The following is a 20,214-nucleotide window of genomic DNA, read 5'->3' as shown; positions in this document are numbered from 1 at the left end:
AATTATTCTAACATATGGTACCGTAACTGTGCACAGCCTACACAAAACCCAGTATTTGTAGTCTACAGTGCTTTTGAACTTTTGCATAATGTCCATAAAAGCGTAAAAGGTGTTTTATGTGGGCCATTAAAAAGCCAAACCTACGACAGTTCCGCAAACAATAGATCAATTTCAGAGATTAACAAAAAAATGTAGCTTGTTAATTTAAACCAGTCTGTTCAACACCTAGTGGTTAAATATCTTGACTCTCTACTTTTGCTTCTCTAAGACCAAGCCCTTCCACAGCAGCCTCTTGCTATTTGGCCATGGTTCTGCTGAGGAAACCGCACTCAGAGGTGAGACAGCGATACGGTGCTAAGATCTCCATCAGCATCACAACCACATTGAAGACATTTCCACATATAAAGCAGTTAGCTGGCTGCTGAAAAAAGAGCTAGAAACATTATTTATACATATAAATCCAAAGAGCTCTTTGTAGGAGAAATCGCTTTGGTTTTCATGGCAATTCTACAGTTACAGTTGCACTTTCTTTGTTTACCAAGTTGCTTTTTTGTAATGATTTAGGGAAAAAAAGAAACCACACAATTTGTACCTATTTAATGTAACAACTAACCTCTGTACTTTATCTCAATCACCTTCAGAACTGGTGTTATTTCTTAATACGTCTATTAAATACACATTTTTAGATGCATTTCTTTTCCAGCCCCAGCCTATTCAGCAGAACACTCTTTGCAGATCTGAAACAAGACACTTTCCTTTGCATGTAAATACATCAAAACCCAACAATTTTTGAGTCTCACAGGCTTCCCAGTGAAATTTCTGAACGTAAGCAAGCATGACCACGTTTAAACGTGAAAAAGCAAAAGCCATGGCTGTGGTCTAACACTGAACAACAGACAGGGAGCAGCAGCAGAACTGACCCCACACATCCTTCCCACTGCTAGGAAGCCAATGCTCTTCACCAAGGGAAAAAGCTTTAAATACTGCTTCTTAGAGCAGATTATAATTGCATAGCTTGAGAAAAAGCTACCACTTATTTAAGCAGGGGAAGAAAAAATAAACAGAACCACAGTGTTTTCCAAAAGAAACCAGAGGGCAACCTAAAAAAAAATGTTAACTCTGCAGGTGACTGTGGAAGGAGGGATTTCCATACTACCCTAAATCAGAACTTGGGAAGCCTGTTATCTCAGATTCCTCTGAATATTGTTTAACAAAGCACATCTCAAAATACAGCCTTCAAAGAGGATTAAACTCTAAACCAACAGTTGCCTCTGACATGCAAGAACACCACACACTTTCCTGAAAGTCTGTATTATTTTAAAATTTTACCTATTTTCAGCATCTTTTACTACTTTTTCAATTAATTGGTGGTAAGAAATTTTTCAAAGGCCTTGGATAATTAAATTATTACAAAAAGCCTAACTTGCATGCAGAAAGGACTATATGCAAATATTTTGTCTTCCAATCTGATTTGAAAAAAAAATCAAAGTATGAAATTTAACTTTCTTGTTATGTAAGTAACTGGAAAATGTGTAACTTGGGACGCATACTACTATCATTAGCACATTTTCCTAAGATTAATATAATGGCAAAGTATGTGTGGGCAGATACCTGTACCCTTACTTTACCTCTTTAACTTGGCAAGAGACAGGAATAAGCCTGTTTGTTTGACACAGCTGAGCACTCAAAAATTACAGCTGGCCCAGTGAGAAAGGAGATTTAGCTTTTGGGTCCTTTGTTATCCCAAGCAGAAGAAAGGATATCAGGAAGTCACAGCATTTTGGCCTCAGTTATAATTAGCTATTCAATTTCATTCCAATATGGACGGATGGAGGAAGAGAAGCAAGTATAGCTGAAGGAATGAACTCTCTACAGCACTGACGTGCTCTTACACTGAAATAGAAGAGCAGTGATCTTCCGTTGTTTTCCACCTTAGGATTTCCTCTTTTTTTTTTTTTTAGTCTGAAGCTTTACAAACCAAAAAAGGAAGGAAGCTGGGGAAAGGGGGGGAAGGTGAAGGAATAGGGAAGAGACAGATAAGTGACGAATGTTCAAGAAGTTTCCACTATTAACCGTGAATAACACTGCAGCTCTGCAAGCACTTATCCAGTAAATCATTTCAAAAATACATATTCAGATTTCTTCTTCCTTTACCATAATTAGAGAGGATAACGTTAACACCAGAAAGGAGCAATTCTGAATCCCATGCAAAGGCAGAAGCTGCATGTCAAGCTCCTTATCCTCACAGAACTAACAGATGTGAGAAAAGCAGCTTTACACATGCTTTTAAGTTACAAAGTATTAGCCAACTTTATTCTTTACAAAAGCTACCACTATCACTTACCAGAAGTGAGCACTTACAACCTAAAAGTGATTTCTCTACCATGTCATTTCAGGGAGTGTCTCTCCACTGTGCCCAAGGAATCAGAGGTGCCTTTATCAATCACTGATGACACTTCAGTTTTCCAAGGCCACTTTTTCTTTTTCAAAAAACATTAGAAGACATTACACTTAAAAAAATCAAATTACCATCTTTACAGAGAACTTTTCCTCAGAAATGTATCTGATTTCACAGAGAACATTACCTAGAAAAACAGTAATTCTACCTTATAGAAAAACAATGGTTTCATAGTTATATAACGTTCCTCATTATTAGGAATCAATTCCCAATTGCTGTTTGTATGATTCTTAAGTAATGTAATTTTTGCAGCTAACTTGCATTCAATTCATATAAGAAAACAAAGCATCAGGAATACAACTTTCTCCACATGGCATCTTGTGCATCCTTCACTCATTATGTTGTTCTGTAGGCAAGTTGAAACAAGGCTTTGTGGAGTAATCAATTACTTTTTGCATTGCAACTTGTAATTTAAAATAACTTCAGAACATGAAACATTATCTCATTGAATAGTTAATGGGTTTTGATAGTAAAATAAAAATGCTTTATTAAAAATAAAACAAAACAGTAACTTGTCACAGAAGAGCCCCTATTACAGTTCATGCCCACCTCTTATCCCCAGCATCTACAGATTCACATACATTCAATGCAAGTTACTGAAGAAAAGGTGTCAGTATACAGATGATCTTTATGGTTAAGAATCATTTTGCATTTCTAAATCTCAGAAGTTTTAAGTTCAGTGCAAGCAATACTAAAAACCGAATGGAGAAATAGCAAGCAGCGACTGAGAAAGGGCACCCCATTCCTCCTCTGCTGCCAGCAAAGCAGCACAAGCTCAGCATTTACCTCCTGACTGCATGAGATCAGCCACCACCCGCTCCCAGAGCCCTGCAAGGCCAAAAGCAGACAAAGCAGACAAAATCCAGTAATGCAAACAAAACTGAAATAAAGTTAAGTCATCCTTCAAACGCCTTATTCTGAGTTCTGCTAACCAATGACCCAATCTGGGGGTTTATTCCTTTTTCTGCTGTTGTGTTTTTCCACATGCAAACTACCAAAACAACGAAACTCGAAGCACTGGAGAGCCCAGTAAGAAGACTTCCTTACTTTCAGTTATAATAATTCCAGCTGTTATTATTAAATTAGTAGATAAATATCACATGTGAATCTGAAAAAAATTGACTTGGTTCCTTAACTGGGGAAAGATGAAACATGCAATCCATATCAGCAGGGTTTCCTTTGTATTAGTACTCCTTCAAGAGCACATCATCTTGCTTCATCCCATACCAGAACTGATTTTTTTAAATCCCTACAAAACTCTTATTAGATTCTATCCTATTTTCCTACTCAAGAAAACAAAGCCAGCAAGCATAACGCATTACAAAGTGCAAAATCCAAGCTTCTTTCTTTGCCCCCATCACAGGTGACTTTCAGAGCTGCACTGTTCGCAGCTCTTACATCCACCCCAGAGCATCTGGAAGTTAGATCAGCATTATTTTCAAAAGAAACATTTCAGGTGCCTCAGAAAGCACAGTTGACAACTTATCACATCCTATTTAAACTACTAAAATGTAGCATGCATTCAGAACAACGAGAAACATGCATTATGAAGATAGACAGAAAGTACCTATCACCTCAGTCTTTTGTGTTTGTAAAGATCTGAAGAAAACATTCCCTTTAAACATAGAGAGATCCAAAACTAATGGCAAATCCAGGTGGCATCCAAGTGTCTTTCAGTAGCTCATCAAGCACTACTTCTGTTAGCAAGTTCTGCTTCTGTTAGCAAGCATGGTTCCTAAACTGCATCTCTCACAAAGCTGTCAGACAAGGTGCTTCCAACAGGCTTACGTGAGAAGGGAAACTTGGGAGCCAGCAGAGCTGAAAACCAGGAGAAATAGTATGGAAAAAATAAGGTGCGGTTCATTAAGGACAAATGCAAAGTGTCACACACGAGCAGAAGTAATCAGCTGACAAATACGGGATGGGAGAATGACTGTCTAGACAGGCATACCCCAGAAAAGGATCTGAAGTGCTCTGTGGTTCCCAGCTGAACATGAGTCAGCGTAATGCTGCTGCAAAAGGCACAGATAGCACGGTGGGAGTGACAGGCAGGCACACTGCCTGGAGAACACACTGAAAGGTTCTCCTGCTCTGCCTGATTGAGCTTCTCGGTCCAGTTTTGGACACAGGTTAAGGTCAAGGATAAGACCAACATGGCCTACAAGGAAAGGATGAAGTAACTGGAGCTATTTGGCTCCGAGATAAAACAGTCTCAGCAAATATTCATATACACTTAATGATATATCCAAGAGGAAAACCATACTACAATGCTGAAAACTTTCTAGTAGTAGGATTGCTAAGCACTGACTACAGAGGTCACAGACGCTCTGTTACCAGCATGTTGAAGACCACGCTGGCAAACATCCTTCAGAAGAGACAGAGCTGACTAGGCCTTCAGAAAGTAGCACAGACTAAGCCTCTCAAAACCCTTCCTAGACATACATGTCCTTGAGTTTCTATTGATTGTCCCTCAAAACTACTAAACCTGGGTATTACATTTGTGTTAGACCCTTCCTACCACCAATGCAAACTAGAAAACAAAAACGGTATCTTCTTCTGGGTTAATCTCTGGCTTCCAACTGGAAATTGGACAGTGGTCACCTCAGAAGGCATTTTGCCCAATTCCTCACAAAAGGACATGCAAAAATAAACAGTAACAAACAATTCCAGACAGAGTGAAGCAAGACCTTTGCATTTCTACCCTTCTTTGCAAAACCACCAAGACAGGCTTGAGAGGACTTTGAGGGGTTATATCTAGGTTTCCCTAAACCTTCACAGAATCAACTACCAATCCTGCAGCACAAAAACAAAACCCACACAAACACCACTCGTACTTGCTCAACCTAAAGAAATGAAGCAGCACTTCCCCCATGGGGTGAGAGGTTTTTGCTGGAAGCTCCATCAGTGGCTGCATCTATTCAAGTACCTCAAGTGATCCAAGATCTCAAACTGCTCTCTTCAGGATATTCCCTGATCCCAAGACTCAAATTACAGAGAATTTATAGACCAAAACCTGCACAGTGAATTACACTCAAATGAGCTGGAAACTATGGAAAGTGGTAAATAACACGTTCACCTTGAACTAGTCTGTAAACGTGAAATCCTCTTTTATACTGAGGTTTTATTTCCTGGCTGCAGGTGAGGGAAGCAAGGTGTATCAAAAGGCAGTTCTGGCAGACAACCTCACAGCACTGCAAAGTTTCCACTATCTGCATGATAATAGTAAAATAACAGATGTAGCCTCCTTGACAGAGAATTTAGTGACTGCATCATGTGCTGTCTGAGCTCCCAGAAGCAGTCACAGACTCCATCAGCCTTCACTCCTTGTGCTATTTAATTCACCACTGCTCCATTGTCTTTTGGACAAATCTTGCCCAGCTAGTAGCCACACAAGTCCCAACACTGAAAAAGGTGAATGGTGACAAGAAGCTCAATACAACTGAACAGTAAGAAAAAGACAGTGTCATCAGTATACAGCTGCCAGCGCTGTAACATCAGTCTTAAATTTTCCCCTAGTAGCTCTATATACACAGTGAACAGGAAAGATGAAAACTCTGATGGGAGCTATGTAATACAGTGTTAAGGAACCAACCAGCTCTGGGTTGTCCTCAGGGGATGGTAAGGACATTCAGATCACACCCATACCAAAGACTCTAGGCGTTTGGAAGCAACTATTAAAAACCCATTTTAAAAAAATAAATCTTGTGTTAGTCTTATTTTAATACAATTTCACTGATTTTACAGTCATCACAGAAGTAAGTTAGGGCTAGTCTTATGACCTGGCTTTTAAAATCTTATCCTTTATGTTCTGCTCTCCAACAGAAAGCAGTTAGTTACTTCTAGTCCAAAAGCTGTAAGCTGAGATCACTTCATTTCTGGAAGATACTGATAGTTATTGTTTATGTAGAAGACCAGTAAAATGTCATTTTTATTTAACTGTCATCCTAAATGGGTATGAAACCCTTCGTGACAATGTAAGGCCCACATGTCTTGTATCTCGAAGAGCCAGAACCTGGGGAGTATTTCATGAAATGGGAATGGGCTCCCACTGCCCCAGGGTGTGGAGGGAGCATGGATGTCCTGCTAGGTTCAGCCTCCATGCCCTGTACCACCCCACATTCACCTCCCTGCAGGTGACCAGCCCCAAACAGTCCATGCTATAACAAGAAGACAAAGATCACTCTACCTGCTCCCTAGCCAAAAGGGGTTCATAAGCCCCAACAAGCACTGTGCTTTGCCTGGCCTCACCTCTAAATAGAGATTTAGGCAGCTTGTTGCAGGTTCATTATTAGAAGTTGTATTAGTGTAAGGCAAAAATGCAAGCTGAATTCCACATAAAACTGTGAGACAAGATCAACACAGGAGAAGGGAAATAAGAGCATTGTTTGTACTGCTTGGGGAGGGATGGAAGATAAGTTGATGAAGCACATGTTAAACAAACCACCACATTATATTAGATGCCTAGCATTCTTATGACAGATACATCATGACAGTGGCCACACCACAGTCTTGGTCGTCTTTGTTGGTTTGTTTAGCTCAACAACAAGCTTATTTACAGTAATGTTACCTCAAAGTCAAAAAAAATTATTGCAGCATGAAGACAAAGATATCTCAGCAGCTTTCAACAGGATTGCCAGCGAAACTTGTCCAACTGCAACTCAGAAGAATGGGGCACAAGCCAATTGATTCAGCTTTTGCTGTGTGCCAATCAATATGGCTCCTGTGATCAACTAATACACTCCTGGCTTATTCCTCCCATAAACCTCAGCTTATAGCACAAAGTCATTTAATCCTTCTGTTTCCCTCTGTAAAATGGGAGATAGCCACACTTCATACCCCTTCAGGAAGCCAGATTTATAGCTTAACCACACTAAAATACCAAGCACTATTTAAACTTCTGAGCTAAATTGGTAGATTATGCTACATGAAATGACTTCAGGACCTGGAACAACATGCCACCTATAAATTAGATGAGGCATTCAGCAACTGATTAATTATTCTCTGATCTTTCCATCCTAATCTGAAAAATGCCTTCCCAACAAAATTTGTCAAGTGATGTGCTTACCGGACAAAGGTAAGCCACCTACATTGCAGACAGCATAAATGCAAGGTTCACATTCAGGTTAATCAAACCTGAGGTTTGATTTACCTGCACCTTGTGAATCAAAGACCACAGACAGTACAGCAGTATGCAGAGCTAGTGAGGTAAAAAGAAAAACTGATCCTTTACATTCAGACTGCCTAACAGAACTTCTGTATTTACCCCAGACAGCATCTACAAAATAATCATTTACTCTTGTGATTCATCTTTTTTTTTTTTTTAGTTTATTAGAGCTATAAGTTTCCAGTTTGCACCAGCCAGCAAGAATCAACTTCGAAAGCTGCACTTGCTGGTTTGCTGTCTGCAGAGGATCCACAGCTACACAGTCTTAAATGACTCATTTTAACAACGGATTTGGTTATTGTTCTAGACAATATTGTGCTGTTATGTTCCAAGTCCGTATAGAACAGCATGCAATGTATTTGAGCCAACTCCACTTGACATCTACCAGTTTTAGCTACTGTTAACAGCAATCCAAGAAACCCACAAAAGCTTACCTCTCCTGCCCCTACATCAGCACGCATTGTGCTACATGCTCCACGTAACTGACTGGTGGATGCTTTGTGTGATGCTGTCACTAGTTTGACACAACAGCTGAGGGGATAATTCAATGCAAACGAAGCATCCAAGTGAAATACAGAAGTTTAACCTTCTGCTTGGCAAATAAGGGTATCAAAAACCCAGACAAAGCAAACTTTCTCAGAAGCACTTCTATTTCAATGCTTACTTCAATCACTGAATGGCTCGGGTTGGAAGGGACCTTGAAGATCACCTACCTCCAACCTCCCTGCTATGGGCAGGGATGCCACCCACTGGATCAGGTTGCCCAGGGCCTCACCCAACCTGACCTTGAACTGCTCCAGGGATGGGGCATCCACAGCTTCTCTGGGCAAGCTGCTCCAGTGCCTCACATTTAGCATCCGGGGGGATAATAAAGAGCTGACCAAATCTACTGCCTTAGAAATGAAACCCACAAAATTGCAGTACAAACACTATCACATCTAAGTGTAATGGTCATCATGGCTGTATGCTACTAACAAATGAACTCAGAGTAAAACAGCCTTCTCAGAAAAAGCAATTATATGTTATCGATGGTTAGCAGGCAAAAGTTTTTTAAAAAATTGAAGAGATGGCTACTTGCACTAACTGCTCCTCAAAGTGGGGATCAGGCTGTGCAAGCGAGCAACAGCCACCTGGCTACCAGCAACCCTTCAGTGCAGCCAGGTGGCTGTTGCCTGGTTATTCATCCATTTTGGCATGTCACAGTAGAAATGTGCAGCACACAGCATGTGCTGCAAAATTCAGATTGAAAATGCAGATGAGGTCTGATGTTAATGCAAGCCCTGAGCTCTTTATACAAAGGATACATATGCTTGGTACAACTAATCAGGATTCTCCAAGGGTTTTATAATGCACCCGTTTTACCAGGGCAGATAAACACACTTATTTAAAAACTGCTTGGAAACACAGCAACAGCACGACTTTAAAAAGGAACATACAAAAGTAGATCTTTGGTACAAAATGCAGGATTGTGTAAAGTGGCTTTCATAAATCAAAGTTTAAAGAATTATACAGCAAGAGACAACTCTTTCTCCAGCCTCCCCTACCACTGCCAGGCAGCACAATAGCTGACACCGTAATTGGGTGTGAAGATTTTGCAGATAGCACTCATCATGCAGGTGAGCCAGCACACAGCATAAAACACAGCCCCTGAGAGAAAATAACGACTTGAGACCCGTTTTCCATCATTTTGCGGTGGCTGTACGAACCACGCTGCCACCCCTGTCCCAGGGGTACAGCGGACCCAAATCGAACAGTGGCTTTTTGTTACTATCTTGAATAGCCTTTGGAACGCGAATCGCAGAAAACCACGGAATGAATTTAAACAAGAATAAGCACCGACTTGTGCCTATATGATATCTGCACAACCAGGGAGGATTCTTTCAGCGAATTACGCTTTCTGGCCGATCCAAAGAAAGCCCGCCGTTGAGAAGCCACGAGCGCGCCTCTTTAGCGAGCTGAGATCGCAGCAACACGAGCTGAGCCCTCCCGAGTGAGGAGAGGAGAGCTGGACAAAGCTCCACCACGTTCACCCACCTAAAGGCTCTGCCAAACAGGGGAAATGTTGGCGGAGGGGTAGCACCTCAACGCGTAGCACTTCAATAGCTGCCCGGGCGGCAGCCATTCAAACAAGGGGAAGGCTGTTCGGTGCTTGTCGGTGGTATTAAAAGAGATGCTCCGTGATCGCATTTATCTCATAAATCGGAAAAAGCGCTGCAATTGGGAAACAGCGTGCTACTCTCGGAAATAAAAAAAATAAAACAAAACAAAAGAAATACACGCACGCACACAAAACCCAACAACAAGCAGACTGAGAGAAGGGCTGCAGCTCGAAACACTCGGCTGCCAACCCCCAGCCAGCCACTCCGGGGGGTCCCACCGAGGTTTTTAAGGCTCTGCTCACCCCGGGCAGGGGGCGTCCCGCAGCGCAGCCCCACCTGGGTGAGGTGCCGAGGCGGCACCGACCCCGGGGCCAGCGGGGCTGCTGCTAGCCAAGCAGCTCGCCCAAGTTGCCGCCCGGCTCGGCACGGGCAAGCGGGGCCATTGTGCGGGACGAGGCGGCGCGGCGCTGTCAAAAAGGGGGAGAAAATATAAAAAACCGACGCGCGCCGTCACAGCGCTCCCCGCACAAAGCGATCCAGCGGGCTCCGGAGCCCTGCCCCGGGGCAAAGTTGCGGCACGGCTCGGCACGGACCGGCACGGCTCGGCAGGACCGAACAATGCGCGGCGGTCCCCGGCGGGGCGGGGACCCGGGGACCCCTCCCGGCGGCTCGCGGCGGTCCCCGGGGCCGCTTCCCGGAGCTCCGGGGCGAGCAGGTGGCGCGGCGGGGCGGGCGCGGCGCCCCCTTCCCCCGGCCCCTCACTCACCCACGCCGTACTTCTCGTGCTCCGTGGGTATCCACATGCCGGCGGCACCGCTCCGCTCGGAGCGGCGGCCGGCTCCGCCTGGCGGGCTGCTCCTCAGCCGCGGCTGCCCGGCTCCGGCGGCTGATGCATTGTTCTGACCGACCCACAGACAGACGGACGCACGGACGGACGGACCGACTAGAGGCGCCGCTCGGCCGCCAGCCACTTATATCTGCCGTCCCGCTGCACGCCGGGCAACGTAGTGCCTCGCCGCGGCCGCGCCCCTCGCCGCCGGCGGCACGGAGGGGACTACGAGCCCCGGCCGGCCCCGCGGCCGCCGGGGGAGGGAGACGGCGGCGGGGCGGAGCGTGGAGGGAGGGAGGGAGGGAGGGAAGGAGGGAGCGAGGGGAGCGGCGAAATGGCGGCGCCCCGTGGGGCCGGCGGGCGGGCGGCGCGGGGAGGTGAGTGCGGGGGGACCGGCGGGGTCTGGGGGTGAGGGGGGGTACCCGCGTGGGTTTGAGGGTGCTGGGGGTTGAGCTGGGCTCCCCCGGGTCGTCCGGGCGCGGCTTGGCTCCGGATCGGGGTGGGCGATGCGGAACGAGCCCCCCGGCTCGGGCGGGGGCTGCAGGAGGCACCTGGGCGCTGAGAGGGGGTTCCGGGAGCTGCGGTTGTGTGGTGTGGTCCTGGCGGGGGAAACAGGAGGAAATGGGGGAAAAAAGAGGAGAATATAGTGTGCAGTGCTGCTCTGCGGGCCGCACCAGGTACACATCACCTCTAACACGAGTAATTCATCTTTCTTTTAAAAAAAACACAGACTACCCTCCAGTCACATCATTACTTTGAACTGGGATGTTTCAGTTTCAGCTGAACAAAAATTCAGTTTTAATGTTTTCACAACTAAGAGAGGAAAGCAGTTCAAGTTGTTCTAGTTCAGGTTGTCTTTTAGCCTTTATTGTCACGTTACGTTGAATTTCTGTCACCAGTAGTGTGAAAGACACATTGGAAGAAATCATGTAAGCAGGCGACTTCAAACCTAGGTCTGGAGCGTGGTTGTTCGGTTTCTCTTCTAGTTGTCAAACTCAGGTAAAGGGTAATTTAAGCACTTTTGTGTTGTTTCTGTAGTATGTCCCCTGCTTCTGTTCACAAAACTCATCTCATTTTAATGGTGCTGCTAGTTAAAGCAGTACTCTTGCTTGATTTGTGTTGGCATAAGCTTCGCCTCCATGAAAAGCCAGTCACTTCTAGAGGACTACGCTAGTGTAACTGCATACAAAGGCAGAGCTATGTTGTTTTAGCTGTTAAAAAGGTCATCAGCTTCTGTCTGTGCAAGTCTGTGTGCCACTGCATATAGGACTGTGGGGTACTAGAGACAATGAGGTGAGTTTCAGGTTTTTCCAGGTTACTCATGTGAAGACATCGAGACTAGGATGAAGAAAGTTTATTCCATAGGAATTTAGAGATCTGACCTATGGTGTTTCCTTGTTAGTGAATTCAAAAACTCATTGATAGTATTAGTGAACGTTCAGTGACTTTGCTCAGGATTCCCAGACTTGCTTTACATCCTGTTGCAGATCCTTTGGAGTCCCTACGTGACAATATGTGTAAAAGTCAGGATTGAAAATCAAAACAGTAGGTGCTGCCAGGCTGAATTAACTTCTGTCCCAGCCTATAGATTTCCATGTATGTCCAAGCAATCTTCCTCTCCATGAGAGAGGGCTGCCAGCATGTTGGCTGGGAGTCATGAAATTCTGCCACAGCCTTTTAATTGCTGTCCATCATGTTAGCCATGACTGTCTTCAGCATGTTTTTATTAGGCTTGGAGCAAGTCTTCTTTCTTGCCATGAACAAAGACAAAACTAGCCAATAGCTGAAACATCCTTTTCAAAATTATTCATTTATGGTCCAGTCACGTAGAATAAACACATCTTGTACTATAAAGCACTGCCTGTAGACAAAGAAAATACTTGACACTAATATTATCATTTCCCTGGCTCTAAGTAAAATTCCTATTCTTCCAAAAGTTTCATTTCCACGTAGCTGTTCACTCTAGCATCATGTTGTGTTTCCATGTGCACCTGAGAAGGTGTGTCACTTCTTTGGAGACAGAATATAGGAAAATAAAATATAATACTTTTTCTTGTCTTGCAATTTCCTGTTTATAAGAAAGCCCATGCTTGTATATGCTAATACAGGACTGCGTTTCTTTCTAGTTAATTTACTCTAGCAGCTGTCACTGAGTGGCTTATAAAAAACATATCACTGTCCACAGTACAAGTTATTCAGTCTACATTAATTAAGCTACATATCAACATTTCTTACAGCATCTGGCAATGGATTTTATTTTTTTTCTGGAAGCATGTCTTTCATAAATTCATAGGCAGTCTGAAAGTTACAGTTTCTTACTTAGGGTTTTAATGTGCTCAAATGCTTTTCAGTACTATGTTCCTGGAGCATACCACGTCCAAACACAACATGTTATTCTCCCTCTATCTCTTGTGTCCTGTTTTAAAGGGAATTTGACTTATTGTGAAAAACTGAGGCTTGACTGGTTTTGTACAAGTCTACTCTTCTTTTTAGTTACTGCCTAGAGGATACTTCAGTGAAAGTTGTTTTGTTTCTGATACTATAAGCATCGTTTCTTCAGCTCTATTCTAAGTTCCATTTGTTAAGGATGTTATGAGAGCTGCTCAATCCAATGGACTCTGGGATCCAAGGATTCCTCTTTCCTGGTTGCTGAAAGCCAGTTTTGTGTATTTTCAGACCTGAGAGATGTTTCTCTGTCCTGGTTCATGGATGCGGCTGCTGCTGTTCCTGTCTGCAGGTCTGGCCAGTAGCAAGGCTGAGCATGCATTCAAGAGGGGCGTGCAGAAACAGGAAAATCTAATGGTTGGCCGTGCAGGCAACCACAGAGTAACTGGCTTTATCATATCCTCATAAACACCTATACCACTCACATAAACAACAATACGGATAGCCCAATCTTGTTCTTCCTTTCTGGTTCATCATGACTGACATTCGCTATAGAATCCTCTCTAGATTTTCAGGCACCCCCCATGTTAATAGACCTCTTATATATCAGCATGGGCTCTAAGTCTGTTTAACATCCATTCCTGGACCTTGGGCAAATTACGCAGCATCTCAGACTCAGTGTTTCGAAATGATGGTCTCCTCCTACTCACTTCTGTCACTTCTCAGGATGCTGTGGAAATGTAAATACACCCTGGTCCCTCAAGTTGCTGATGTTTAGACCTCTCACATGTACAGTCCAGCCTCTCCAGTTGTTGATGTTTAGACCTACAAGTACTATGGCTGTGGTCTCTCCAGTTGCTGCCATTCAGACCTCTTGCATTTCAGGCTTTCCAATTGCTGGCATCTAGACCTGCAGGCCCAGTGACCTGAAGTCTGTTTTCCAAGTTGCTTACGCTTAGCCCTTGCAGCACCCTCATTTGTGTGACAGAGTAAGATTGCACAAAAGTTAAGAACATAATTTAGTTAGAATATAGGATAGACTGCAGTGATCATGTGCAGGGCTCAAGAATGTACTTACATGCAACTGGCTCTTTTTATGCCCATCTTCTCCATTTTCCTGTGCTTGTTCTTCTCTGTCATTATTCCTCCATTTCTCCCCCCTTCTCACCTCCCAGATAAATCTGCCCTTTATTATTTCTTCCCCATAGGTCCCAGTTGTGCTCTGTCCATAACCAAATTTGGTATTCTGATGCTCTTACCTGGGTCATTTCAGCCTCTTATGGCATCACTGATACAGTAAGCTCAGCCCTGCAGGTCTTGCAAGATTTCACTCCCCAGAAGGTCCCAATATCCTCCCCCACTGTTCTTTGTGAAGCCTGGCCATTTCTCACACAACTCCCCTCTTACTCATCTGAAATCCAGCCATTCTTCACAGTTTTCTTTGTAGCTCTCCTGCCTACTGAGCTTAATAGTGCACTCAGTTTCTGGGAGTGGGGGAAGTGAAGCACTTCTTGGCTCCCATGTGCTAAATTAAAGATGGGATTTGGCCTCCACGTTGCTGCTTCCCTTCTGTTCTGGAAGCTGGAAAGTGAGCGGGGGAGTGGACAAGTGTTTCTCTTTTCCCACTCTTAAGTTGCCTCCCTGGGTTACTGCTGGCTCTGACAATAGCATTGTAATGACAGCTTCCTCCACGTTTGCTGCTCCAAGCTATGTAGGAAGGTATGGTGCTGCAGAGCACCTGAGCTAAAGCTCATGCATGCATCACAGTGGCTCTGCTGGAGGAGCAATGAAAGGGATTCCTTGGCAGTAGCCCCAGGCCACATAGGGCTCTTCAAAAAAGGAGACTGCCTCTCTGACGCCTGCTCTGATCCCAGTACCCTGGGAGAGCCAGGCAGAGAGGGCGGTGTTAGCAGCAGCAGTGTCCCTGGCAGCGCTCTGCCCTAAAGCCCGTTCTTAAGACATTAAAGGTTAAGGACTGGGGTACTCTTGTGTTCCATTTGGGGTGACAAATTGGATCAGGGTTGAAGTCCACTAGCGAAAGCACAGATCCTGGCTGTCACTTTCAGAAGCATAGCCACATCCATGGATCCTTTGAACATTGCCATGACCTCTAACCCTGTCTGATTATCTGGGCTCTGGGCGTCTTACCCAGCATGCAGGTCTCCTCCTCACCAGCTAATCCATCTTGGTGTTTGCTGTCAGAATGGAGGCAAGCATCCACATTTGTCTCACAAGTACCCCATGGCCATAGATCCCTCAAACATTATCTCAGCCCCAATGTCCGCTGCCTGGACTGCCTTGCAGGCCTCAGCTCTGGTCGTGTCTGGACCTTGAGCCCCTTACCAGCCACTGACTCAGGCCTTGTCTTCCCAGGTACAGATCTGCTTATACTCACTGGTTGTTTGTTGGCTAGTCCAGATTGAATTTTGTTAGCAAATTACACATATACCTATGATAAGTACAGGTTTAAATTCACTAGGAAGAAAAAATATGCCATGATCTCTCTAGTTGCTGGTATCTGGCCCTGCAACCTGCAGCCTGTTGTGAAGTTGCTGACACTTGGACTTCAGAGCGGTCTTACACATAGGACAGAGGGTGAATTATACAAAAATAGTTAAGAAAATGGTTTAATAAGAAGAAAGGCTAGGCAGTGGTGATCAGGTTCAGGACTTCGTCAGAAAAGTGTACCCACCAGCAGCCTGTTTAAGCTCAATTGCCCTTTTCATTCCCCTCGCCCTGCATTTCCCTATATTTGTTCCTCCCAGATCCTTCCCATTTTGTGCTGTTGGCCCCTCCTCTACATTTCCCATAATAATGTTTGCATAATCCCACAATCCACATAATCCACAATCCGTTCTGTTTCACACGATTCTGCAAGCACCCTCAAATATTCGATAGTATGTACAATAATTATGTTTCTCCTTTCTTACCGGTGACAAAGTACAGGTTGAATCTCTTCAAAGCTAGGTCTGAGTAGTTCCATTAATGGCATTAGTTCCTGTAGTGACCAAAGACTTCTGGTCTTCGTTATTGTCTCTGTCGTCACCTGCTCGTTAATGTTTGTGTGCCTGCGCGTAATCCATCTTTTTCCCTGTTACTCGTTATTTTATACTGAGTAGTTGTTAACCAAATATGTTAATGAACCAGATGACCTCCCATTCCACATATCCTTATGCTACCTATCCTACCCAAACAGTCCCTGAGTGAGTGAGTTACCTCCTTTATTTTCAAACATCTGCCATGTGCTTTTGTGAGCAGGGAGCTGACGGCTACTTTCTGTCAAGGGCGAAAACCCCAACAAGGTGATAAAGCAGCCATTACCCCAAGCAGGTAGCTGTCACTTCTTGCCTATTCATTCATCAGAGTTCCTCAGACATTAGGTGCACAGGAGGTAGGTCGCCCAGCCCACCCACATCTGTCCACATCTGCCTGATGGTTTTAGAATTTGGTATCCTTCTTGGTACCCTTCTTAAAACCCAGCCAGTTCCAAATGTTGACACACGTGTTTGCATCTTCGTTTGTTCTTCGCTGGAGGCTTCCCCCCATCCACAATGCCACTGTCTGTTTTTTAAGTTAAACCTATGCATTCAGTTCAGGATTTCAAGACCTGGTGTTTCCACTGTGCCACAGATTTTGGAGAGAGGAAGAGAATCCTTTTGCCAGTAGGCGCTATAAGCTCTTTAAAGGATTTCGATTTGATGCAGGTTAATCATTGTGAATAGAACAACTAGTAATTATACCTGGAGGAGAGGTTCGCTAATTAATTTTGTGAGCGCAGCACAGTTTATTGTAATGTGATTACAAGAACGAATCTCCTAAAACAGTATTATCTAAAAATGTTTTAAGAGCATATTTGTTATGATTTTTAATTAAAAATGCAATCTCATAGTAATTTGAAATGGTTACCTAATAAGCACATAGGTCACATGGAGGAGTAGAAATTACTAAGTTACAATTGGTAAAATAATCTTTCATGTGCTTCTGTCTTTGAATAGTAAAAAGGCAAAAAACTTCCATGCAGCCGTTACAATAAGACCGTAGTGTCTTTTAGCCTTCCCCAGGACACTTCTTACAACTATGGAACTGATGACAGGTGAATATACAAGTGAAACTAAGTATTTTCTTAAATGCGTAATTATGGCTTAATAAAATAATTAAAGGATTGCACTGCTTGGTAATACTATCTGAGCTGCCTGTTAACCTGCCATAATTTTACAAATAGATGTGTTACAAATATGCAGTGTGTTTTATCTGAAGACAAGGGGTGTCTTCACACCTTGCCATGAATATATAACTCCCATTAGCACAAGACATAGACTATGTTGTATTCTCCAAAAATACCCAGTAAAGGCTTGCAACTTGTTTTTCTCTGAATTCAGAAAATTTTCATAGCTTAAATGAAGAAGAAAATGGATGGCCCTGATCTTCATTAGGTATAATTTCTTTAACTGCTTACTAGTGGAGGTACAGCTGTATTTAAATCCAGGAATCCAAGGCAATTCTCACCTGCTCAGAGTTCAGTCAAGGCTTTGGCTTAGGAGCACACTACCAAGTATCAGCCACCATGTGCGGAGACTAGAGCTCTGAGAAGTAAGCTGCTTCAGACTATCTAAGCATGTGCAAGTGGACCGCAGCACAGCTTAAACATGATAATTGTTTGCATGCTAAGCCTTTACGTTGTCTGAAATCTCTGCCCAGACCTTCCATTACCTGCATAAAGAAGGGCTATGGAACTGGTGAGGGGCCTGGAGCACAAGTCCTGTGAGGAGAGGCTGAGGGAACTGGGGTTGTTTAGTCTGGAGAAGAGGAGGCTCAGGGGAGACCTCATTGCTCTCCACAACTGCCTGAGAGGAAGGTGTGGGGAGCTGGGGGTCGGCCTCCTCTCACAGATAACTAGTGATAGGACTAGAGGGAATGGCCTCAAGTTGTGCCAGGGGAGGTTCAGGTTGGAAATGAGGAGACATTTCTTCTCAGAAAGAGCAGTCAGGCATTGGAACGGGTTGCCCAGGGAGGTGGTGGAGTCACCGTCCCTGGGGGTGTTCAAGGAAAGGTTGGACGTGGTGCTTAGGGACATGGTTTAGTGGGTGACATTGGTAGTAGAGGGATGGTTGGACCAGATGATTTTGGAGGTTTTTGCAACCTGTATGATTCCGTGATTCTGTGATAGCGAGTGGCGGTTCCTCAGTCTGCAGACTGATGAAGTCTTTTAAACTGCCTCAATATTACCTGAAAAGAGTTTCTCGTTACCTGAACAAATAATGGATGTGGAAATGCTTTATGTAGATGTGGAGGTGTGGGCTGGAGAGGTACAAGTTTTTCTGATTGTTCTGAGTGTAGCACAGGTGCCAGGAGAGTTTGTTGTGCCCCTTGAAACACCCTGTTCACAATTATCTTACTGTGTTTCGCTTTGCCAAGTTCTCTGGAAGAGCACCAAACCTGTAAATCATATCCTCTGCTGTCTGCAGTAAAATGAGCCTGTCATATAGACAGATGATAGAATTCTCCCTCTGAGACTTCAGACAGCTTTTGTGAGGAGGGATGTAGTGCTTAAACTGGGATGCTGTTGTAATAGGCGTGGATGGTAGGGAAGGAGGACAAGGACTTAAAAAAAAATTTTTTTTTTTTACTTCGGTACGGGTGAAATTCTTGATTTGTCTGTCCAAACAGCCTTCATAACGTTTCTCAACCTTGTGCACTTCCTTCCATCGTGTCCTGTGTTGCAGCCCCGGCCAGAACTCCTTACCTGTGTGTTCTCACTGCCAAAATTTTGGTGCTCCCAGATTGTCTCTGAGGCTTCTCCTTCATATTCTCTTCCATGAACACATGATTTATACCCTGAAATATAAACGATAGCACTTTTTTTTTACTGCACAAGTGTGAAGTGCTCAAACCTCATTGTAAATAAATAGTTACCCATATTTGATATTTTGATTATGGTAGGGAGCCCGGAGTGCTGAACCAAAATCTTTATTAATTTTACAAAACATGCTACATGTTATGGCAGTCAAATTGTAATTATGAAGTAAATGAAAATAACATTGTGTTTTGCTTGAGTTTATTCTCTAATTAAAAAGGATTATAGATAATCAGTGTACAGCAGTAACTATCAACTTTTAATGTTTCTGAACTGTAGGAAATGGTGTAGTTACAAGTCTGCTGTCTGGTCACTGATATCAAGGCCGGGTTTCCCAGCGAGTAGTTCCATGCTTCAGTCTTCACTGCTTGTTTGCCAGTAGTGTTTTGATATAGTAGAACTGTAAATGAGGGTTTGGAGTAGATCTTTTGTCAGTGGCTTCATTAGTCCAAAATCCACTTTTGTCATCTGTTCTTATTGATATATTTCAGCTGGCTTTATTAAACTTTGTTTGATTTTTTTAGCCTCATGTTTTCACTGGACCATCTCTTCTGAACAGGTATTTTTCCACTTTCTTCTATATTTCTCTGATTTTTGTGAAAGACAGTGACCACTGTGAAATGGCCCAGCTGCTTCTGGTTGATGCTGGCTCATTTAGATGTCATTCTCCCATTTATCATCAGTGGTTTGGTCCCTGAGGAGCAGCTGTTCCTCTTTCTTGCCCTCTGTAGTAGCCGCAGGTTAAAAGCCTTCTCTTTATCTGTCTGGTGTAGAAGCTTTATAACTAGATATGCCATCTGTTTCAACCTCACAAGCAGGTATGGTGTGGTTCTTCTACATTAACAAATAATTTGGCGCAATAGGAATGGCACGGTAGATAAAAGCAATTGGTGCTGCAGTCCCTACAACTGTATTCTGTGGTTTGGCATTTTTACTTGGGATCACATGCAGTCAGCCTTCCCACACCAACCAGCCTCAGCATGCCCGTGATGCAGAGCTGTCTGAAACGGTGCCCCTTGTTGGAGACCTGTGCCAGGACTTGGAGCGCATTTTGCATGTACCTGGACTCCAAACAAATCTAGTTAGCGTGCCCCAAAACTGCCCTCTGAACCAAACCCATGTGCAGAGCAGCCGGAGGCTGATCAGGGATGTCAGGACTCCTGTGCGGGTTGCATCTGCTCCGAGAGGTGCGGGAAGAGGGAAGGGGCTGGTGAGGAGCAGAGGGAAGCGTGGCACAGCGCTCTGCCAAAGGTCTGCATGCACGCTGCGTCAGCCCAAAGCAGAACACAACTCATGGCATGGAAACAGCAGTGGTTATGGAACAAATGCTTGCAGTAATAAGTGATGCTACTGTCACTGGAGCATCTTGCTAGCATTTGTCTTGACCAGTGTGCCAGCGTGGAATTTTATTATGACTCAGTAATG

At 44.1% G+C, this 20,214-nt stretch overlaps 2 protein-coding genes across 3 annotated transcripts in view; one reads left to right on the top strand and one right to left on the bottom strand.

Annotated features, from left to right (window-relative positions):
• The window catches only part of DOCK4 (dedicator of cytokinesis 4), a 248,690-nt gene extending 238,079 nt beyond the window's left edge, over window positions 1-10,611 (bottom strand). Inside the window, exon 1 of the mRNA XM_035544267.2 lies at window positions 10,488-10,611. Within this exon, the coding sequence (XP_035400160.1) occupies window positions 10,488-10,524 (37 nt within the window). The 5' untranslated portion in view covers window positions 10,525-10,611. The remainder of the gene's footprint in view (window positions 1-10,487) is intronic.
• A 235-nt stretch (window positions 10,612-10,846) lies between these two features.
• Window positions 10,847-20,214, top strand: part of ZNF277 (zinc finger protein 277) — a 57,001-nt gene continuing 47,633 nt past the window's right edge. Inside the window, exon 1 of one of the 2 annotated variants that reach the window (XM_035544240.2) lies at window positions 10,847-10,927. In XM_035544240.2, coding sequence (XP_035400133.1) covers window positions 10,885-10,927 — 43 coding nt within the window. In that variant the 5' untranslated portion in view covers window positions 10,847-10,884. Of the gene's footprint in view, window positions 10,928-16,978; window positions 17,029-20,214 lie in introns of those variants that run through there. The other variant, XM_035544241.2, reaches the window with a different exon arrangement.

The sequence above is a fragment of the Cygnus atratus genome, chromosome 1 (assembly GCF_013377495.2).
Source record: "Cygnus atratus isolate AKBS03 ecotype Queensland, Australia chromosome 1, CAtr_DNAZoo_HiC_assembly, whole genome shotgun sequence".
Classification (NCBI taxonomy): Eukaryota; Metazoa; Chordata; class Aves; order Anseriformes; family Anatidae; genus Cygnus; species Cygnus atratus.
Note: the sequence above shows the minus strand (reverse complement) of the source record. Positions and strands in the feature narration are given on the sequence as shown.